The 18,399-nt window shown below is 56.1% G+C and overlaps 1 protein-coding gene across 1 annotated transcript in view; it reads left to right on the top strand.

Moving 5' to 3' along the window:
• Positions 1-18,399, top strand: part of DRC3 (dynein regulatory complex subunit 3) — a 32,538-nt gene that overhangs the window by 6,627 nt on the left and 7,512 nt on the right. Inside the window, exons 4-11 of the mRNA XM_036113063.2 lie at positions 702-818; positions 3,912-4,078; positions 5,520-5,666; positions 9,104-9,223; positions 9,872-9,984; positions 11,325-11,499; positions 15,723-15,854; positions 17,859-17,929. Of these exons, the coding sequence (XP_035968956.1) occupies positions 702-818; positions 3,912-4,078; positions 5,520-5,666; positions 9,104-9,223; positions 9,872-9,984; positions 11,325-11,499; positions 15,723-15,854; positions 17,859-17,929 (1,042 nt within the window). The remainder of the gene's footprint in view (positions 1-701; positions 819-3,911; positions 4,079-5,519; positions 5,667-9,103; positions 9,224-9,871; positions 9,985-11,324; positions 11,500-15,722; positions 15,855-17,858; positions 17,930-18,399) is intronic.

The raw sequence follows: 18,399 nt of genomic DNA, 5'->3' as shown, positions 1-18,399 counted from the left end.
GCTTCAGTGACATCAGGAACCTGCCTGTTGTATGGATGACTTATCCCACTCCCCATGGGTGGACATTGGGGTCCCCCCATCTTTCTGCCTCTCATGTGCCTATAGGTGTTTCTTTGGGCAACATACCCAAGTGTGTCTTTACAGACAGATTCAAAATAGAGAAATTTTGCACGTCAGAGGGCAAGGACATTACATATTTCAGGAAACTTGGCCAAATTGCCCTCCAAAATGGCTGACGCCCTCACCAACAGCGCACAAGGGGTGGGTGGTACAGGCTTTCACCCCGCAGCCTTGATTCTATTTGTCATACTGTGGAAGGAAGGACACTGTGTCCCAAGGTGTTACAGCCTCCTGGGCAGCTCCCCAGCTGGGCCTAGAGGCAGCACGACTGAGTCCCATGCCCGGGGCAGGTCCTGCCCACCTTCACAAGGACCCCGCTACACCTCCCCCCACCCCCCAGGCCCTTTCGGTCCAGCCGAGGTCCTGAGCAGGAGCCCCGATCACTGCCCTCTATGCACTAATGGAGACTCCTGGGCGCTTGGCCCGCATCCCCAGGGCACCCGAGTCCTCCAGGGCAAGGCGGTGTTGTTGGGGGGCCTTTTGTATGGTTAGCATTGGCCATCTGGATTCTGCAGTATGCTGGCACTGAACTCTAACCCGAGGCCTGGAACCAGCCAAGGCACCTCCTCCGATTGTTTCAGACATCCTCCGCATAGACAGCCTCTGGCAGTTTGAGAACTTGAGGAAGCTACAGCTGGACAATAACATCATTGAGAAGATCGAGGGCCTGGAGCAGCTCGTGCACCTGGTCTGGCTGGGTAAGGGCTCCTCCTGCCTGGGTGTCCAAGCTAACCCAAGGTGACGCGCGGCCAAGGTTATTGCCTCGAGGGCGATTTTCTGCTGGCGGCCCAGCATCAGCCAGGGTACGGTAGAAGGCCCGTCTACTGGGAACGAGAAAGCCTCTCTTTTTAAAAGCCTGGGGCCTTGGCTGGGCAGAGCCAGCAAAGATGTGCTTGGACACGCCAGGCCAGAATATTCTGACCCACCTGCCAAACCTCCCCAGCTGGGAGAGGGTCTGGAGAGCAGCCTTAGACTCCTTCTAGTTATTCTAGACTCAGTGGGCCTTGCCAGCCACGGGGCCCAGAGCAAACCAGAAACAAGCATCGCAGCTGCTAACATGCTTGGAGCACTTACTACCTGCTAAGCATGGGCCCGTGTGCTTTCCACGTGAGGCCTGTTAATCCATACAGCATCCCCAGTGTAGAGCTGAGCAAACCGAGGTCACAGTGACTAGTGGGGGCATCAGGCTCCCAGCTGAGCTCACTCAGTCTCACTCCGGAGCCCTGGCCCGCATGGCTAAGGCCTCACGGGGTTTTGATGACCCGGGAGGAGGGGCTGGCCCGAGAGCTCTTTACCCTGTGGTCGGATGTGGCCCTCAGAGCAATCCTAACAGGTGAGTGTTACGATCCCAATGTGCAGAAGAGGAAATGAGGCTCTTCGAGGCCAAGGCACTTGCCCAAAGCTCCAGCAGAAGGGGCATGCAGTATGCTGGCACTGAACTCTAACCGATCTGCCTGACCCCAAAGCCCACGCTCCCTCCATCCTGTCTGGCTGCTCTCCTTCACCGGCAACTCCCGAGTTGCCAAAATACTCCCAGCTACGGTGGTTCTGATGGTGCCCAGCCCACAGCAGCCCCACGGACAGGATCACATTGCCTTGTCACAGACCCAGCAGCGGACGCTGGGGGAGGCAGAGGCGACCCACAGCCGGGTCTTTTGCCCCAGGCAAGCCCTCCTGGTACCCCAGCACCCATTAACGCTGAGTCTGGGCATGGCAGCCCACCTGCATTGCCAGGAGTCCTTGTGTCTATAGGAGATGAAGGGGTGAAGAAGGTGCCGGGTCAGCCCAGACCCTGAGCCGTGCCCCCTCCGGAAGGCTTGCCAGCTTCCAGCTGTCTCAACGGCAGGCTTTGAGGCGAGAGCTACTAGGCCCAGCTGTCTCTGACATCAAACGAGTGCCGCAGGCCCCATGAGCTACTCCTGCGATATCCAGGGTTCCGTAGGGGTGAGAGAGCAGAGGGGAAGTTTCTGGAAAGAGGACAGGTTATCCCCCTTAAAGAGTCAGAAGCTGGCCTTTGTCCGGCCACAGTGCCAGTCATCCAGGGACCCCACGACAACCAGGAAGAGCTGAGTCCCTGAGGTGCACAGGGGTGGGGGAGATGGTGCCCCCGGGGTTCAGCAGCCCCCACCTGACATGAGGCCCGGCTGGTGGCCCACGCGTTGGCTGTCCCAGGGCTGAGGCTGTGCTGGAGCCAGCTAGAAGTGGCTCTCCCAGGCTGATTATGCACATCTCGTCCCAACTGTGCATTCAGGGATGTCAGGCTGCTAGCTTGAAATTGGCCACGATGGGAGGATTTACACCACAGAGATGGCAAGCGCTGCAATTCACGGCAAACCCCTCCACCCCCCGGCCTCCCAGCCCCCTTGTTAAACACTTAGCAGCACACAGCCAGTTCCAGTGCAGTGGGGCCAGGCCTCCGAAGAACAGAACAGGCTGCACTGTGGGAAAGGGAGTGGGCAGCCCTGGCATTTGGCAGACCCCAGTTCAATCCCAGCTCTGGCCATGCACCGACTTTACACCAGTTCCTGCAGCCCTCTGGACCTCTCTGTGCTGGCTGATCGTGGGCATATGCCACCAGGCCCCTAGAATCTCTGTTTCTTCATGCATCAAACACGGATGATGAGACCTTTGCTGTGGGAGTTAAATAAGGTGATGCACTTAATAGCCAAAGAGACAATAAGTTACCAGTAGTTTCAACTGTCAGCAGGGGAGCATGCCCTGGTAGGCCAGGGGGGCTGAATTCAGATGTGGATAGACTAACTTCCCAAACCACCATCTGCATGTGACCACATGCAACTATCATGAGCGTGTTTCGAAGCTCATGAAAAATTTCCAGTTTGGGCCTATGGGCCATTGGTGCCGGGTCAGCCCAGACCCAGACAGGCTTGCAGCTCCAACCCCAACTGACCCCGAAAACCCACAGTGCGGGGTATAAGCAAGTTTGGGCTAGAGAGGGCCTAGCGTCTCCACTGGGGGGGCGGAGTTGGGGTTCTGGAGGAGCCTGAGTCAGCTGTGATGTAGCTGGAAGATCAGGCCTGTCCAGGGAGGAGCCTCGGATGAAGTCTGGCACCACTGAGGTTAGCTGGGTGGCTCTGAGCAAATCACTGAGCCTTTCTGAGCTACAGCTTCCCGACGATCACATGGGAAGAGAAATTCCAGACTGGCACTTAGGGCTATTGTCAGAGGATGAACTTGATAAACTGGTAAATGCTAAGCAGATAGGCGATATTTTTTTAAAGATTTTCTTTATTTTTAGAGAGAATGGAAGGGGCAGTGAGGGAGAGAGAATCTCCAGCAGACTCAGCGCTGAGCCCAGAGCCCGATGCAGGGCTCGATCCCACAACCCCAAGATCATGACCTGAGCCGAAATCAAGAGTCGGACGCTTAACGGACTGCTTAACCGACTGAGCCAGCCAGGCGCCCCAGGCAGCATTATTCTTAAAATGCCCATAGGTGTGAGCGAAGGAGGCCCTCCAAACAGTCTCCTCCCACTCGAAGATGCACCGTTTTGGACCTGCCATTCATCATTTCTATCCCAGAACAACCACAGAGCACAGACAGGAGTTCGTGCCCTCGTGTGCCCAGCCAGGAAGACGAGCGCTAGAACAGGAGAGGGCGGTAATAGTTGGAGACCACAGGAAAGAATCCAGGCATGGCTTCTAGAAAACCATAAGCTGTCAGTCTGTTACTGGCCTGTCGACTTGGTGCTATCTCCCAGGGCGTGAGTAGCCCCGATGGGTCTGTTTCAAGACAGTCCACCCACTGGACCCTCACAGCCCTCTTCCTTCCAGACCTGTCCTTCAACAACATCGAAGCCATCGAGGGGCTGGACACGCTGGTGAACCTGGAGGACCTGAGCTTGTTCAACAACCGGATCTCCAAGATTGACTCTCTGGATGCCCTGGTCAAGCTGCAGGTGTTGTTGCTGGGCAACAACCAGATTGGCAACATGATGAATGTGAGTTCTCGGGCCCGGGACTGGAGTGGCCGCCCTTGCCAGTCCTGCTGTCCTCCTGGCCCGGGGCAGAGGGTGAGGCCGGGCACTCTAGATCATCAGAGTATCCGGGGACGGGGGAGGAGGATCTGTGGCCAGGGGAAAGGTAGACTTAGCCACCCAGATCACCCCCTTCTCCTAGAAAAGGCAGAAATCCAGACTATTCTACCAGACATTGGATCATGTTTAAACACCATGTTTAACCCATGCTTAGCCCCACAGTGGAGGCCAGTTCGTACCTCTCTGCCTCTTCCCCTGAGCCCCACACTCACTCGAACATTTGCTGAGGTGGGGACCTATTGGATGTGGGGCCTTGGGCCTGAGCTCAAGGGTACAGAGACAAACAAGGTCTGGTCCCTTTGGGGGTGCCCAGCACACACCCACGTAATCAAGACATGAGGTGACAAGAAGCCAGCGTCAGCCCAGGGCATTGGCAATGTGGGTGAAAGCAAGGTGACCCCCCTGCACGCCCCCAGAACAGGTGAGCTGACCTCTGGGTCCCCTGACTGGTATGTCCTCTCATTCCCCCTCTGTATATTCTTACAGCACTTACCCCCGAGCGGTAACGATTTTATTTACTTTCTACACATTCCTCTTCCCTGCCACTCAAATGTGAGCCCTTGCTGCAAGGGGAGGGACCGCGTGAGCTTTGTTCCCACTGTGTCCCCAAGGCCTAGCACACGCCTGAGGCCTGGTAGGTGCTTAATAGTGTTTGTGGAACGTGTAAACACAGGACAGAGAGAAATTCCTTCAGAAAGCAAGCTAGGTTTCTTCTTTTGCGTAGTACAGCGTCTGGGTGTTCAGAATATGCTGCCAAGGGAAGCATTAGCTACATTGTTGACTTTTCTCCCGCTTTACTGAAATAGAATATAGGAAGAATAAATGGCAGGTGGCGAATGTCCCTCTGTCATCCAGTTAATCCAAGGTTACTAGAAATGGGGTTCCGTTTATTTTAACAGATCTGGCCCTGACACAGGGTTTACAAGGGAAAAGGCACACCTGCTCTGTGTGACCAATAGTAACGACGACCACCACCACCATTTACGGAGCGGGCGAGAGGCCCACCTCTAAATGCTTTCTGGAGCTCATTTCCTTTGGTCCCTCCACACCTGTGACAAACATAATAGCATCCTTATACCCATATTACAGATGAGGAAACGGAGGCTCACAGATGTTAGGCAACTTGCCCAAGGTCCCACAGCCGACCTTTGACCCCAGGTCTGCTATCAGGACAGCCGTCCAGCATGGAACCCCCAGCCCGCTCCTCGCTTGTCGCTCCAGCCACACTGATGGTGTCCTGGCCAGGCTGTGGACAGTGGCAGAGGGCTGAGGGGAGAGGCCACCGGGGCTGGTTTCCGCTTTGCAGCGGTCAGGCAAATGGGTTGCTCTCCCCCCTTCTCCCCAGATCATCTACCTGCGGCGGTTCAAGAACCTGCGGACGCTCAGCCTCTCTGGGAACCCCATCTCAGAGTCAGAGGATTACAAGATGTTCATCTATGCCTACCTTCCTGACCTCGTGTACCTGGACTTCCGGCGCATTGACGACCACATGGCAAGTGTCTCCCTCGGGGTTTCCCAGCTCCGGTGCCCTTCCTGAGAGGAATGGAGCCCGTGCCTGGGGGGCACTGAAGTGACAGGGAGCACCAGGGGAGCCCAGCAGAAGCGGGGAGGAGGACTGGCCCACGGGTCTCAGTGCTGGCCCTGCCCGGCTTCGGCCCCGGAGCAGAGCACAGTGCCTGGGTGGACTGTGTCAGCTTCTGAGTGTGGGGCCCTCTGCTTGCCAGGGCCTTCTGGAAGGTCCACAGAGATGGGGTGGGGTCAGAGAGCTGCCCCTCCTCAGACCATGGCTTTCTCTGGTCCCATGACAGTACCAGAACCTGCGGCTTGAACTCTAATACTCTATTTTCTTTTTTCATTTAGACAATAATTTGAAAGTCAGCCTGGGCTCCAGCCCTTGGAATAGGCCAGAGAGCTGTTGGGGTGTGTTTCAAAGCTCATGATAGAACCAGGGGACAGCCTAACACTGCACGGCTCCAAAGGCATTCACTCCCCGGCCCCCAGAAGTTTCCATAAAGGGCAGACAGCCGAGCCTGGGCATCCCCATTGTGCTATAAGGAAACAAAGTCTCTTTTCACGATTCGAGACTTGCCTAGAAGCATCAAGATAAGGCGCCTGGGTGGCTCAGTGGGTTAATCGGGTGCCTTCGGCTCAGGTCATGATCCCAGGGTCCTGGGATCGAGCCCCACATCGGGCTCCCTGCTCGGCGGGGAGCCTGCTTCTCCCTCTCCCTCTGCCTGCCTCTCTGCCTACCTGTGCTCTCTATCTCTCTGTCAAATAAATAAATAAAATCTTAAAAAAAAAAAAAATAAAAAGTCAGAGGATATCAGAGCAGCGTTTTGCAAAGCAGGGGCACCTGAAACTCCCCGTCACTTGGTGCTGCAGGGCTTGGGCCTCAGAACAGCTGGGCCGGGACATAGGCCACCAGGGGAGGGGCCAGGATGTCTCCCGGGTCTGCAGCTGGAGTGCTGGATGGCTGGGGGGCCGCTCGCCTCAGCGGGACTGTGGGAGGACAGAGGTCCAAGGGCAGGCTCTTGAGGTACCCCTCAGCTCTGTGGCGCTCTCCTGGAGGGCCCCCCCTGTTTTCAGCAGACCACTTTTAAGTCGAGGCCCTGGACTGTGCCTGAAGGCTGGCCCTCCCCTCAGTGCAGGGGAACAGAGCACAGTCCCCACAAAGCACACAGAACGGGCGGGGGCTGTGAATTTGCTTTGTGTGGGGAGGGGGGCCAGGCAGTGGGGCTGTGTTGGGGTTTAGGACTTATCCAGGTGAAGGTGGAGGCCCGTGGGGAAGCCTGAGCAGTTTTCGGCAGATTTCCTGATGTGGTCAGCAGTTCGGGGATCTGGTGACTGGTGTGCAGAACAGGGGAGAGATGTGGGATTGGGGGGCAGGTTGCGGAGAGAGGCAGAGGGCAGGGCTGGGGGAATGTAGAGGAGAGGAGGGCTCAGATACTAGAGACTTAAAAATTCAAATTTCCTTATTAAAGTATCAATATGTAAGAAAAGCGTACAGCTCAACGAATAACATCTTTTTTTTTTGGAAAGATTTTATTTATTTGAGAGAGAGTGAGAGAGCACGAGCGGGGTGAAGGGTAGAGGGAGAAGCAGGCTTCCCGCTGAGTAGGGAGCCCGACACGGGGCTCGATCCCAGGAGCCCGGGATCATGACCTGAGCCCTAAGCCCTTAACCGACTGAGCCACCAAGGCGCCCCGAATAACATCTTTTTTAAAAGATTTTATTTATTTGAGAGAGTACAAGCATGCAGGAGCAGGGGGAGGGGGGAGGGGCAGAGGGAGAAGCAGGCTCCCTGCTGAGAGGGGAGCCCCATGCAAACTGGGGCTCAATCCCAGGACCCTGGGATCATGACCTGAGCCTTAAGGCAGACGCTTAACTGACTGGGCCACCCAGGCGCCCCTGAACAGCAGATCTTTAGAAGGATTTTAACTCTGCAATATAAGCCTTTTGCAGCCAAGGCCCAAGTTAAGGCACAAAACTACAATGATCCATATACTGACCGCGTGTTCAGGAGTGAGGCTGGGATGGGCTTCAGGCAGCGCAGGACAGTGGAAAGAAAGCTCAGGACCTGGAATGGGACAGACCCCAGGGGATGCCCCTACTTTCCTTTGTGGCACCAACACACATATCCCACAGATACGTGAACATGCCAAGAGGGAAGGACTGAGATGTACAAGGTGGGGTCTGTGGTTTGGGGGTGGCTTCCCCAAGGCAGTGGTTCTGAGCTGGAATCTGTAGGATGGGCAGGAGTTGGCTGGTGAAGGAATGGCCCCGGGCCGGAGGCAGAGCACATGCAGAGGCCTGTGGCAGGACGTAGCACGGGGAGGGGGCTGGCAGCTGGAGCTCAGAGAGCCGGAGCGGGAGGGTGGCAGGCGGGGCCATGCAGGCCACGGCAGGAGCTTGTCATTACCCTGTGCCCAAGAGGAAGTCCTACAAGGGAAGCAAGGGACTGACTGACAAGATCAGGTTTGCATTTCACAGAGATTGCTCTGGCTGTTTGCTGGGGAGAGTGGGTAGACTTGGTGGGGGGCCAGGGTGCGTGGGGGAGGCCGCCTAGGAGGTGGAGGCAGGGGTCCTGGCCAGAGAGGATGGTGAGATGTGATCAGGAGCTAGCATGGACAGGCCTGGGCGCAGCCTGGGTCTGATGGGCAGGGGAGGGTCCAGGATGTCTCCTGGGTCTCCGGCTGGGGTGCTGGATGGCTGGGGGGCAGCCCACCTCGGTAGGACTATGAGAAGACAGAGGTCCATCTTGGACATGGTGGGTTGGCGGTGCTCTTGAGGCAGCCAGGGGAGAGAAGGCTTCAGAAGCTCCTGTCTGGCTCTCAGAGGTAGGGTCTGGGCTGAAGGTAAAGACCACAGAGTGTCCTCTGAGGATGGAGCAATCAGACGTGCTTGTACTTGATACCTACACCCCTGGGGTGTGTAGAGTGAGCCTAGAGGGGTGAGGACTGAGCCCCAGGGGCTCCAGCAGTCCCTGGTGCCTATAGGGGGATGAGCAGGAGGGGCGGGAGGAGAGCCAAGAGGTGGCAGGGCACAGAGCCAAGATCCGAGGCCCTTGTCACCAGGCCTGTGATTCAGGCAACTCATTTGACCTCTCTCCCATGGTGCATCCCAGAGCCAGAACACCCGCTATGGAGAGCTGGGGGCACAAGTCACTGTGGCCCCAGGGCGTGTCCCACAGATCCTCCATCTGCCTGTGCTGCCTTTCTCCATCTTCGGGGTCCTTCCCTAATTTCCCTTACACTCAGAATACTTGGAAAAGGCCACGAGGAAGCAAGCCATTCTTGTGTGCGCAGCCTTCACTAGGGGGCTGTCCACACCCCACCCAGGCCCGAGGGGCCACAGGACGGCAGAGGCTGGCGCGGCCCGGAGGCACCGAACAGGCCCCAGGAACAATGCCACTTCCCGTCCCCCCCTCAGAAAGATCTGGCAGCGAGTAAGCACCAGTATGGCATCGACGAGCTGAAGCACCGAGAGCACCTGATCCAGGCCCGGCTGGACGATGAGCAGGCCCAGCAGGAGGAGCTGAAGAAGCACAAGGTACTCTGCTGGCAGGGGCCCTGCCACCCGCCTCGCGCTGCCCTGGCGCCAGGACGCCGGCCACAGCTGGTGGGCCCCATGTGCCGAAAGTCTGCGGGGCCCAGGCCCCGGAAACCTGTCTTGATTGAGAACGCCCGACGGAGCACATCCGTCATCCATAGGCCAGCACCCCGTCCCCGCCTTGCTCTGCCGGCCACCCGGCCCCGGAGCCAGCCGCAGGTCAGCCTGGACACCACCTGCCCCGTGTCCTCACCGGCGTGCCGGCTGCCGGCTCGAGGCCCTGCGGACATGATCTGATAGAGCAGCTCCTTCTCTTAACGCCCCTGGGCAGCTCCCTGGCGGCCAGGAAGGTTCAAGTCCTTCCTCGGCACGGCCCCGGACCCCTTCCTCCCCATAGCCGGCACCCCTTCCTCCGGCCAGACCGAGCCACGCGCAACCTTGACGCCCCTGCACCTCCGCACGGGCGTGCCCTGCCCTGCCCTGCCTTCTTCGAGGGCTGAAGCCCCAGGGCAGCATCCCCTCCTCCACTCTCCGCACAGTGTCCGGTGCCCCTGGTGCCCCGCGCAGGGCCCAGCCCACTGAGCCCTCGCCAGGGCCCGTGAGATGAATCTGAGTCCCCCCTGAGCCCCGCTGTGCTTCTGACCGTAGGTCGCGTTCGTCGAGCACCTGAACGGCTCCTTCCTGTTTGACAGCATGTACGCCGAAGACGTAGAGGGCAACAAGCTGGCCTACCTGCCCGGCGTCGGTGAGCTCCTGCAGGCATATCCTCCCAAGGTCACGGCCACCCCCTCTGGCAGAGCCTGGGCCCCACACCAGCAGCGGGCAAAGGTCAGGTCCCCTTCTGCTCGGGCCTCTGTTTCCCCATTTCCCCCAAACCCTAGAACATAAAACCCCTCCTTCCCAGCGGTTACCCCAGGGGCAGTGAAGCACCAGGTCAGCTGAGCGGCATGGGGGAAAGGCTGTCTAGATTTCAGGGGACTCACTGAGTCTCTGATCAGCATGGCACGGGGTCTGCTGTGCTACACAAGCCAGGTTGTCAAAGAGGGAAAATTGACGTGTGTGGTGTGGCACTAAGCCTCAGTACCTATATTTACTTGTTTTTTGCTGTGTGCTTTGCATACCGTGTTTATAATTTCCCAAGTGCCCACTAGATGGGTCCTGTGATTAATCCCATTTTATAGTTGGGGAAGCTAGACTTGGAGAGGGTGATTTGTCCAAGGTCATGCAGCTAGAAGCTGGGATTTGAGCCCTTGTCTGTGGGGCTAAGAGCCTGCATCCTTCCCCCCACCCCCTGTCAGCCGCTGCCCAGAGGACATGATTGACACTTGTCATCCTGGCTACGGGCAAGATAATAGCGCCATCCCTGGGTAGAAAGAAACTCTCTCTTAAAACCTCAGCATTTTAGAAAGGGCGGGGGAGGGGGCGGGAAGGGTGTGAGGCTAAGCAGAAGGTGACGAGCCAGGACTCTGGGCCAGCCACATGGGCTCCCGGCCGGGCTATGCCACCCACCAGCTGGGCGAGCTGGGCGAGCTGGGCTCGCATCTGGGCTGTCGCGCCTGCCTGATCTCAAGGGCTCCGTGCTGCAGGTCAGGAAGCCGAGGCCCAGGGCAGGTGAAGTGGCTTTCCAGGGAGAAGCTGCAGCAGAGCTGGGACTTGAACCTGGATCTCTCTGCTTCAGGCCTGAGGTCCCCTGACCTCTGCAGGCTCCCTCAGCGTGCCCGCAGCAGCTGAGCACAGAGACAGGCCCCCAACGAAGGTGCCCCTAGAGAACACACCAGAGATAGAACTACACTGGCTGGGGCTGGCTCCCCCTGGCCTCCCAGCCCCGCCCCGGCCCCTTTAGGTCCCCCAGGATGCCTCTCCTCTGCTCTGTAGTCTCCCCCACCCCCACCCCCACCCCCACCCCGAGGGCCCTGCTTCCTTCCCCGAGGCCAGTCCCATTCCTGAATCCTTCAGGCTGGGGATGGAGATGCCCCAGTACCACATTAGACTCCGAATCTCAACTCCCGGCCCCGCGCCAGGAGCCACCACCACCTTCGTCTTGCACCCTGCCACCAGCCTGCCCCCAAGACGGCCGGCAGCCTCCTTAACAGCCACTCACCTACAAGGACAAATTCGTCATCATCTGCCTGAACATTTTCGAATATGGCCTGAATCAGCAGGAGAAGCGGAAACTGGAGCTTGACACCTTCAATGAGTGTATCCAGGAGGCCATCCAGGAAAACCAGGAGCAGGGCAAACGCAGGATTGCCAAGTTCGAGGAGAAGCACTTGCTGGTAGGCTCTGCCCCTCCCTGTCCTCTCCCTACCCCCTGCTCCAGATGCTGACCCCACCCCACGGGCCTGGCCCCACTGCTGGGGATACGCACCACCTACCTCTGACGAGCCCTAAGACCCGTGGTCATTGTCCCCATTTGCCAGCAGTCATGCGGCTCAGTGGCAGACGCAAGTTTAGCCTTCCACCACCACCAGCCACAGCTCCAACACCACAGCCCGGTTGAGCGCAGGGTGAGGCCCGTGGGCCTCCTTCACCTAAAACACGCCCGGGTTCAAGGTAGCGTCATCATTACTGTTAGCAATGGTGTTACTGTTACCACGCCTGTTACAATGACAAGGACAATAACTACTACTACTCTTTTGGTCATTCGTTCATTTAGTAGACATTTTCTGAGCCCCCCCTACCCCCTGCTCAGTGCCTTGTCCTGGGAAGCTGAACCCCTGCTGGACATGGCTCTTGCCCTTAGTGAGCTCCCACCCGTGCGGGGTGCGGACCCAGGCCCTCCCCACTGCAGTGGGGAGCCCACGGAGCCTTGAGGGTTCCTGGAGGGACCTTAACTCGGGCTGAGGCTCACAGGCCAAAGAGAAATGGGCTGGGGATGGTGGAGGAAGGGCATTCCAGCTGAGGGAGCAGGCCCAGGTGTTCAGGACCTGCTGACCCCAGGCCACTCGGCCCAGCCCAAGCAGCGGCCATGTGTGCTTGGTGGGACTTGTTTCTTATAGTTAGCATTATTATTTTAGAGAGAGAGAGAGAGAGCATGCTCAGGTGTGAGTGGGGTGGAGGGGCAAAAGAAGACAGAGAGAGAGAATCTTAAGTAGCCTTCATGCCCACCAGGGCAGAGCCCCACACAGGGCTCGGTCTCACCACCCTGAGGTCATGACCTGAGCCGAAATCAAAAGTCGGACACTTAACCGACTGAGACACCTGGGCACCCGTAGTTAGCGTTATTTTTAAAGACCGACTCTTGTTCTAAGTCACAGATCTTCGTGAGACTCTAAGGAAAGCTGTGGACCTTCTTTCTCCTCAAAAAACTGTCCACGCAGGGCACCCGGGTGGCTCAGTCGGGTGGCTCAGGGTCCTGGGATCAAGCCCCGCGTCGTCAGGCTCCCTGCTCCGTGGGAGGCCTCCTTCTCCCTCTCCCTTTGCCCTCTCCTCTCTCTCTCAAAATAAATTCTTAAAAAATTATTAAAAAAAAAACAACAAAAAACCAACTGTCCCCGCACACCAAGTCTGTGAGCACTTGCCTGCAGTGTTAGGGGCTTCAAAGAACCCACAAAGCCAGTCCTGGTTGGGAACTCTTAGTTTGAAGTCAAGCAAAATCCCCTGATAAGGCACGTTCAGATGTAAGGGGGCCGGCGATGGGCCCCCGTGTGCTTCCCCGCCCTCCTCACCTCCTCACTCCGCAGGCCCTGTTCTTGTCCCTGGTCTTGTCTGGTCGGCCTCGCCAGTGACCCCACATTCTGTGTGATTTAAGCCTCGAGACCCTCCTCCTCAGGTTATGGGCAGGGGTGTTACTGCGTTCATGCGGAAGTTCAAGCCTGTCAGCAGAGGAACACATTTGGCTCCCATGTGTGTTTTGTTTGGCCTGCAGAGGCTTTTAAAACGTTTTGAACATCCTACTGACATTCTAAACGGGAAGATTTCACAGAAAAATTGTGGTTGCCAGCTTCTCTGGAGGCAGTTGTCAGCAGGGCCTCCATGGCGGTTGTCCCCTCTGGACAAGCCACATTTCCAGTCCCCCTGTCCCTGTCTGGCACATCCTCCGTGACATTTATCTGGTCCCCAAAGCCACTGGATTCGGGATGTCTGGACGCCCCAGGCCTGGGCCCAGCCCCCTCAGTAACAAATCCACCCCTGGAGAAGCAGGACGTGGGCCAGGCTACTGGCAGTGCTCCTGCTGGCGCCAAGCCTGACTCCCTGACGTCCAGGGCGGAGGTCTTCAAAGCACACCTGCTCCCCCTGCTTCTGAGGCGCCGGTCCCCACAGACCCATCATGGCGACACCCCCAGAGGCTGCCTGGGATGAGCAAACTAAGCTCATCCTCCTAGGGCCGAGAGTAGTGGTCTCATGCAGCCCACACACGAGTCTGCAGGGACCGGACAAGGGGCTCATGCCCCAGCCCAGGGGGTGCAGCCTGGCACTGGGATTTTCCAGAGCTCTCCAGGGGCCTCCAATGCTCAGCCCCAGTTGAGCCCGCTCGCTGGCTTAGAAGGTCACAGGACTCCATGAGCCTGAGGTTCCTCACGGGACCTCTCTGAGCTTGTCCTGTACTCCCCCCCACAACCCCCACTAGCCCAGGACTCCCTCAGCGCCCCCTCCCGGTGCCCAGGGGGGCATGGCTTGGGGTCAGCAGGCGGGTGGGCACAAAGCTCATGTGGACCCCTCGCTGGTGACCCTCTGATAGCCTCCATTTCCTCGTTAGAGAAATGGGGGTAACTGCCTCCTAGAACCGTGCTGGGGACTGTGACCAGCACTGTGTGTAGTCCGGAGGCACTGGACAGGCAGTGCATGCTGGTAAGCGTAGTAAGCATGGCCACAGAGGACCACCGTAGCACACATGACAAAACGTAGCATGCACTGTTCTGCACTTTGCTCTGCTTCTTTATGCAGCTTAGAGATCCTTCCAAAACTTGAGTCGCTTCTTTTTTTCATAGTTGTAAAATCTCTCATTGCATGGACGAGCCGTGATTTATTAAAGCCAGTCCCTGTTGACGGACAAGCCGGTTTTTTCCGATCTTTTGCTCTTCCCACCCGTGTCGCAGTGGGTAAGTTGGCGCAGGTTTGATCTGTAGGACGAAGTCCTGCGGGTAGAACCGTGTTGCTCCTTTTGCTAGTTACGGCTCAGCTGCGCTCGGTGGAGGCCGGACCTGTGCTGCCGGCTCCTTGTCAGACCGCTGTTCCCGGGCTGCCTCGTCTCCCCCGATCTGGTCCACTTGGAGTGCATTTGTTTTCTCTTCAGTGAGGGTAAACGTTGCATGTTTCACAAGCATTTGTACTTCTTACTCCGTGAACTGTTTGTTCTTATAACATGCCCTAACCCATTTTTTCTACTTGGTTTTTGGTCTATTTTTTTTTTTTTTAATCATTACTTTGTAGGAGCTCTTCATAGATTGAGAAGTTAGCCCTGGGTCAGTGCAATGAGCTGCAAATATGTTTCCCAATTCGTGGTTCATCTTGTCCGTTTTCTGTCTATGGTGCTTTTGCCGTTCAGAATTTCTAAAACTTTTATGTAGTATAATTTATCAAGTCTTTTTTTTTTCTGGTTATACTTACAAAGGACTTCTTCTCTCTGAGATTATTTATTAAAACCCACCCATTTTTCCTTCTAGTACTTTTATGGCTTTACTTGGTACATTTAAATCTTCACTCTGTGGGAAATTTGTTTTCATGTAGGTTCGAGGTAGGGATTGAACCTGATTTTTCTCCATACGTGGTAGCCATTATTATAAATATCATTCATCACACTGAATTGTGTCAAGTTACTCTGTTCTCCTTCCCAACTAATACCATATAGCAACAGAAACAAGTTGACAACGCATCTGATGGCCAAGTCCCCAGGACGTTTGTTAGTGAATGGCTGGAATTCAGTGCCAGGTTTTGACCCCGGGGTGCTTTCTAGCCCATGAGCATCCTCTCATTCCAAACAGTCCAGCTCTGGGGTGCTCTGCGGGCCCGACTGGTTTCCGAAGGACTGGACATTTTTCCAGTGTCTCTCCCTACCCATGGCTGCTGTGGACCTTTTATTGGAGACTGTTCGCCGAGCCCCTGCTGAGAGTCAAGAGCTCACATATACTGCCTAATCCCCAGAACTTTGTGACACACACACTTCTCTCCCCCTTTACACGAGGAAAGCAAAGCTTCGAGAACGAAGGGGGCACACTCGAGGTCACACCGCTAATAAGTGACCCAGACAGGATTCAAATTCAGGTTCGCTTGACTCTGAAGCCATTGCTCCTTCCGCCCAGCCCAGCCACCTCTAATGGAAGCCAGAGCTAACGTGGATGGAGCACTCACTAACCAGTACTAGCATCCGCTCTAACTGCCTCCAGGCACGGGGAGCGTAAGTAGCTTCCACAAGCCCACAAAACTGCCAAGTGGCGGAGCTGACACTTGGACAGTCCAACCCCAGAGTCTAAGTTCTTAGCCACAAAACCAACCGTCGCCTGTCATTAACTAATTACGCTTAGTCATGGATTCCTAAAGCACAGGTTTTTATTTCCAGAGTCTAAATGCCATTCGAGAGGAGTCCGATCTGACCAACATCGAGATAAAGATAGTGGAATATGGCGAGGACATCACGGAGCTGTTCAATGTGCTCATGACACTAGAGATGCAGCTGGTAGAGCAGCTGGAGGTGAGGCCGGGCCCCTGGGGCACAGAGGTGGCGCGATCGTGCCCTGCCCGTCCCATTTGCAAGGACACAGTAATTCAGCTGCAAAACCGTACTCGAGCTGGAACCTTCCCGGGCACTCCTCTGCTGGAAACGTCCAGTGCTACTCAGCACGGCCGACTAAAGCTTTCTTTGCTCATCAGTCCTGTGTTTGCTTTTAATATATTTCAATCATTCAGAGTGTAAATGATTCTTGTGCCGCATGAGAGGTGAGCTCATTCCTCTGGAATGCACCCCCTATCCTGGAAGACCCCAGAGCCTCAGCGGGGAGAGATGGGTTTTTTTTGTTTGTTTTTTTGTTTTTTTAAGATTTTATTTATTTATCTGACAGAGAGACACAGCGAGAGAGGGAACACAAGCAGGGGGAGTGGGAGAGGGAGAAGCAGGCTTCCCGCCGAGCAGGGAGCCCGATGCGGGGCTCAATCCCAGGACCCTGGGATCATGACCTGAGCCGAAGGCAGATGCTTAACAACTGAGCCACCCAGGCGCCCCCCCTTTTTTTTATTAGACCCAAGGAGCTATCTGGGTGCTTGAAAAACACAGTGGGCCCCCGCTCTAGGATGAAACAAAAGCTCCTCCGCATTGCAGCCCGCTTTGCCTCATCCCAGGGCCGGGCGAGGAGCCTGCAATTCAGCACTAAGTCGGGGAAGCGCAGAGCGCTGCTATCTAGAATTCCTTACAGCCCGAGTGACTCGTGTGTTCACATGGCAGCCGAGGCCGTGATGAATCGAACCTCATTGGATGCTGCCGTGGCTGGGCCAAGAGATAGCACCTCATCAATTCCTCACGTGTCAAGTGACAGCTCAGACACGGATAGATCTGCCCATCACAGCACAGGGCAGATGCTCGCTCCCCGCTGGGGAAGGCTCGAGCGCTGCGGAAAGCTGCTCACAGAGCATCAGGGGACGCTCAGGCAGCGGCTCCCGACCTCTTCCTGCAGGGAGAGCCCCTTTCCGACATCCAGAAGTTCCCCAGAACCTGTGCATGCTCGGGCGTACTGGTATACCAGCAGCCAAGAAGCTGTCAGGTGCACTCGTGCTTTTCAACGACCCCATGTTTATTCATTACGACAGTGTTTACACACATTGGAAAAATGTGCAGCTCAGCCTGCAATCAGTCCTCAGACTCGGGCAGATTCCCGGTGCCCTCGGCACACCCTGCGGCCCCTGGAGTCCAAGGTTGATCAGGGGCATGACCCATCCTGGGGGGGGGTGGTCACAGGGGAACAGGCCTCACCATCACATTTCCCATGGTTCCCTCACTCAAGTCCCATTTAGGCCCTGGGTGCCCAGCTAAGCGCTGGGATGCAGCAATGCAGGGGTGCACTGGGGGGAGGTGGAAGCCAGGCTTGCAGCCGCGCTCGCGGCAACAGGTCAGGGGTCACGGCCAGCATTACTGAGGCACCTTGCAAGGCATTTTGTGTGAAGTAACTCATTTTAACTTCACCGCAATTCCACAAGACAGGTACTATAAAGGAAACCCATTTCATAGATGAGGACGTTGAGGCTCAAGGAAATTAAACATAGTGGTAGAGCTAGGATACTGATCCAGGCAGTCTGGCTCTTAGCGACTTTCTCCCCTGTTTCTCTGGAGGTGATGGACAGATGCCAGTGAGAAGCCCAAAGGGGGTTAGCTCTGTGTGTGTACGTGGGGCTTGTGGGACAAGCATTCCTGGCAGAGGGACCAGCACGTGCAAAGGCCTGAAGGAAGCTTTGAGTTAAACTGTCGGGGGGTAGTGAGTAAGCTGAAGTGGCTGGAGAGTAACACAGGGGTGAGAAAGAGGTCAGGAGAGAAGGCCAGTTCACAGACATCTACCTGGGAAAGTCAAGGTGGTTGGTCTTTACCCTGAAGGTCTGGGATTAGAGGAGGCACCTGCTAAGTTTTACAAAATCACCTTTTGCTCTGATACTAGGTCAGTCGAGTTCATGTCTAAATATTCATGTTAACTGTGTTCTTTATCATTTCCAGGAGACTATAAACATGTTTGAAAGGAACATCACGGACTTGGTGGCACTCTTTATTGAAAACGTCCAGAGCCTATATCCTTTCCTTGATGACCCTCCATGGGGAGGTGCTACTGGCCCAGTGCTCCTCCTGCCTCCAGGGGAACCAGGGGAGAGGCGCTTGCATTTTTTTTAAAGATTTTATTCATTTATTTCAGAGAGAGAGCATGAGCGGGGTGGGGGAGGAGCAGAGGGAGAGGGAGAAGCAGACTCCCCACTGAGCAGGGAGCCCAATGCAGGGCTCAGTCCCAGGACCCTGGGATCATGACCTGAGGCACCCAGGCTCCCCAACACTTGCATTTTTAACAAAAGGCAGAGAAGCATACAGCTCCTTCACGAACTAAGCAGGATGCAAATCAGTGTAGTCCCCTTCCAGGTGGCCACCTTTGGGATCACACCTACCCCCTCCCACTACCACCAATGCCCTAAACAGGTTGTCAGAGATAGTAAAAAGGCAGAGCTTTATAATCATACTTCACTTTTTACCAGAAATACCCAAGCCCCAG

The sequence above is a fragment of the Halichoerus grypus genome, chromosome 2, assembly GCF_964656455.1.
Source record: "Halichoerus grypus chromosome 2, mHalGry1.hap1.1, whole genome shotgun sequence".
Classification (NCBI taxonomy): Eukaryota; Metazoa; Chordata; class Mammalia; order Carnivora; family Phocidae; genus Halichoerus; species Halichoerus grypus.
Note: the sequence above shows the minus strand (reverse complement) of the source record. Positions and strands in the feature narration are given on the sequence as shown.